The sequence below is a fragment of the Meleagris gallopavo genome, chromosome 5, assembly GCF_000146605.3.
Source record: "Meleagris gallopavo isolate NT-WF06-2002-E0010 breed Aviagen turkey brand Nicholas breeding stock chromosome 5, Turkey_5.1, whole genome shotgun sequence".
NCBI lineage: Eukaryota > Metazoa > Chordata > Aves > Galliformes > Phasianidae > Meleagris > Meleagris gallopavo.
In genome coordinates this window covers 5,121,254-5,124,865 of record NC_015015.2, presented here as the reverse complement: position 1 = coordinate 5,124,865, position 3,612 = coordinate 5,121,254, and the positions used below count along the sequence as shown (strand labels likewise).

The following is a 3,612-nucleotide window of genomic DNA, read 5'->3' as shown; positions in this document are numbered from 1 at the left end:
TTTTAATGCTAGTACCCAGCCAGCTGATTATGTTATGCTGTAACTGTTTATGTATCACAACAGTGGATATGTTGTAAATATGCATCTTGAGGGAGGTTAAACATTTTGTAACACAGCTGACAAATGAGTCAAAAGCTGGGAAAAAAGGGGATTCTGTTATTAAGAGAAAGTAGAGTCTGAAAATGAATCTTTAGGCTGCTAATGTCTACTTCTCTGTTCTCAGCGTCCTCGCAACAGTGCAAATTCTGGTGTAGCAGTGCCCTGTCCAGTGCCCGATTTCACCCCATATGTGGAAGAGTCAGCTCAGCAGCAAGTCATGTGAGTGTTCAGTTTGAAATGAGAAATGCGCGGAAACTATCAAAGCTGCTTTGTGCTACTCTGAGTCTTTGTCAAATAAACAAGCTTCTAGCTCTAAGGGAATTAGGGTTTCAACCTAGAAGCTCTTAATATTACAGCTTGATGGCAAAGGCTTCAGTGAAAGGTGCATCAGGACATGAGAAATATTTTACTGTTCATTATGTAGGAGCTAATATTACATTTATACATGCTAAAGAGTTTGTTAGTTTAATTCAGTGCATTGACAGAATACCACAGTTACCTGTCTCAGGATGCTCTTCTCAGTGAAAGCAGCTCCAAATTGACACAGGCTTATGGTTGCCACTTTCCTCTGTTTAGGGGACTCTGTGCTCCATCTATCTGGAGTTTTATTTTGAAACTAGCTATCAAAGTTTCCATGACAACATTGTTGCGTAGGTTGTGGAGGAGTACGCTTTGCCTGAAATTACCTTCTTGTTCACACAGTGCTCACTGAAATGCTGGTCAATCCCAGGAGATGGGGTTGCTCTATTTTCTTATAGCAGAGGAAAATACTTTATTTTGCAAAGCTGCTTACCTTTCTTCTGCTGCCTAATGATGGCCATAAAAGCATATTTTGCTCTGTAAAAAGAGACGAGTAGAAAAGAATGTTTGATGTTATGTACTGCTTCCTTGGTTTTGAAGTATATAAAATCTAAGAATGTTGAAAGGTGTCTATCAGCATAGATCTTTCCTGTGGATTTTGCATGTGGGCTGCAGAGTAGCTCTGACCAAGGGCATAGCATAACTTAAGGGCATACCGTGTCTTAAGAAAGCTTAAACAGAATATTTTCCAACCAGTAAGACTATTTTGGTGACGTTGCTGGCTTCTAGGAGAGAGAATTAGATTTCTTGACATACTGAGCTCTCTTAGATAAATACTTATTAACAGAAGGTAGCATATGTATATATACGAAATATAGATACTTTTTTTTTTTAAGGAAGTATTTCCAGACATGTTCTTTAGATCATTTTCTCTTATCATCATTTACTGAAGAAAAGATAATTGCTGGAGACATCTGGATTATTAACTGCAAGTTTGTACAAATTGATCCCTCTCCTGAAAATTAGCAAGTAGCACTTCCAGAAAAAAATGGCAGTATAAGGAAGTGAATGTTATTGGCTCCTTCCACTACATAGACTCTAATTTTTGTAACAAGAAATTTTTTTTTGTCATTTGGTATGCAGAGCATTCTCACTGAGAATTTGCTGCTTATTTTTTCTTAATTATTTTATCTTAATCTAAAATGATAAGCTCAATTAAACTCAAGACATTTCAAGTCCTGCTGTTTCTTTGAGCATGTGTGTGTGTGTGTGTATATATATATATATATTTTTTTTTTCTTTTTCAGTCAGGTAAACTGTTTAGTAGGATGATTAGGGACTTGTATATGTGGTCACATGAATTGATGGAGCGAAAGTAAAAACATCAATCCAGAATGCACAGTGATTCAGAGTAACATGAGAATTTCATTTGCTCTTGAGTGGCACTTAACAACGCTTCTTTTTTTCCTTGATTACACCACTCTGACTTATATTCCTTTCTATGTGCTATCATTCCACTTTCCTCGTTTGTCTCTCAAAAGAATGTCTTTAGATTTGTGCAGCTGGATTCTGAAACCAGCTATTTTCTCACCTGTACTGTCTCTACTGTGTTTCAGTGAAGCATGTATAAACCAAGCAATAACTGCTTGTTTTGTTTTGTTTTTCTTCAGGACTCCCTGCAAGATTGAACCCAGCATAAACCATGTTTTAAGTGCTCGCAAGCCTGAGAAGGAAGAGGATCCTCTACGACGGGTGCAGAATCACCATCAGGATACCCAGGAGAAGAAAGAGGTAGTGATGTATTGTAAAGACAAAGTTTATGCTGGAGTGGAAGAATTCTCTTTTGAAGAGATTCGAGCTGAAGCCTACAGAAAAAAAGCAAAACAGAAAGCTGAAGGTATGCTTCAAAATGGAAGGACTTCATCTTTCTGAGATGAAATCATAAAACTGCACTTACTTTTTGTCACTGTACGACAGTATCAATTATTGCAGCTGCTTTTTTCTTCTGTAGTAATTATTTAGCTAGTCTGAAGTATACTGAAAGTAATGTAACTAACATATAACTCAGGAACTGGGAAAAGCAGACCAGAAGTTTAGCTTCTTTTTAAAGAATTCAGGCTTTAGCCTGAACGTGAAATATATGTTGTGCCTTACAAGCTTTTCTTCCTTAGAGGAGATACAGACCATAGCACAGAAAAAGGAAGAAATACGAAAGAAAATTGAGGAACTGGAGAGGAAATTAAAGGAGAAAGAAAACCACAAACAGCAACAATTACATGAGCAGGTATTGTCCTCCTCATTTAGCTGCATTTCTACAAATACTGTTTCAAAATACCAGAGGAGCAGTATATTTTTTTTTCTTGGTTAATATGTTTTCCTGTTTGTGAAAGGATATTTCAATCTGTTGTACACATACACCAAGTGTCACACAGCAAATGAACATTCAGATAAATGTTTAAATGCCCTTTCAGAATAGGGCTGTAAATCAAAGGCTTCAGGTCTTGTAGTCTACCTAGACAGTGCTTTTTAAGCAGAGTGGGTTGTGATGAGGACAGCTAGGTAGATAAAGCAAAATAAAGAATGCAGTCACTGTTTCCCTGTGACAGGAAGATGTCTAGCTGTTTCCAGGAAAGCAAAGTTTCATCATGTCAAACAGTCACTTGGGAAGTCAGATGCTGCAACTCTGTCTCCCCCTCCCCCATTATCCTTCTTTCTCCCAGCTTTTCTTGCTGAGTACAACATCAAATAGAAAAGAATGTTGCTTTAAGTTTGGATCAGCTGTTCCAGCTGTGTCCTTTCCCAGCTTGCTTTGCCCCTGGCAGGGCAGCATGAGAAACAGACCTTGATGCTGTGTAAGCACTGTTCAGCAAGAACTAAAACTAGCATGTTATCAATTCAATGAAATCAAACAAAAATACCCACCACCCACACCAAGCTGTTGGCAGCAGTTCTTAAATGCCATTTTTTTTCTAGTTGCAAATAGCAAGTAAAAGTTTATTACTTTAAAAGTTTTCCTTTACTTAATTATGTCCATTGGGCTAATAAGATATCTCCTCTCACAGTTTCCCTCCCTCTCCCCACCACAGTTCTTCTAATACCTTTGGAATAAATGTTTTTAAATGATGAAATGCAGAATATTCTGTATTTGATCTAAGCTGTGTAAGTACTTGCATGTGTTGTTAACAGTTGCAGTATAACTAAAATCTCCTGTTA

The 3,612-nt window shown here is 37.4% G+C and overlaps 1 protein-coding gene across 1 annotated transcript; it reads left to right on the top strand.

Annotated features, from left to right (window-relative positions):
* Positions 1-203: 203 nt before the first annotated feature.
* LOC104910956 (mitotic checkpoint serine/threonine-protein kinase BUB1 beta-like) lies at positions 204-2,782 on the top strand. Its single transcript, XM_010710841.2, has 3 exons — positions 204-318; positions 2,070-2,296; positions 2,571-2,782. Coding segments are annotated over exons 1-3 (426 nt in total). The 5' UTR covers positions 204-316; the 3' UTR covers positions 2,768-2,782.
* Positions 2,783-3,612: the final 830 nt, after the last annotated feature.

Excerpts from the sequence above, each read along its gene's own strand:
- LOC104910956 (XM_010710841.2), top strand. Across the intron at positions 2,297-2,570 it reads AGCAAAACAGAAAGCTGAAG|AGGAGATACAGACCATAGCA; the intron begins GTATGCTTCAAA and ends TTTCTTCCTTAG.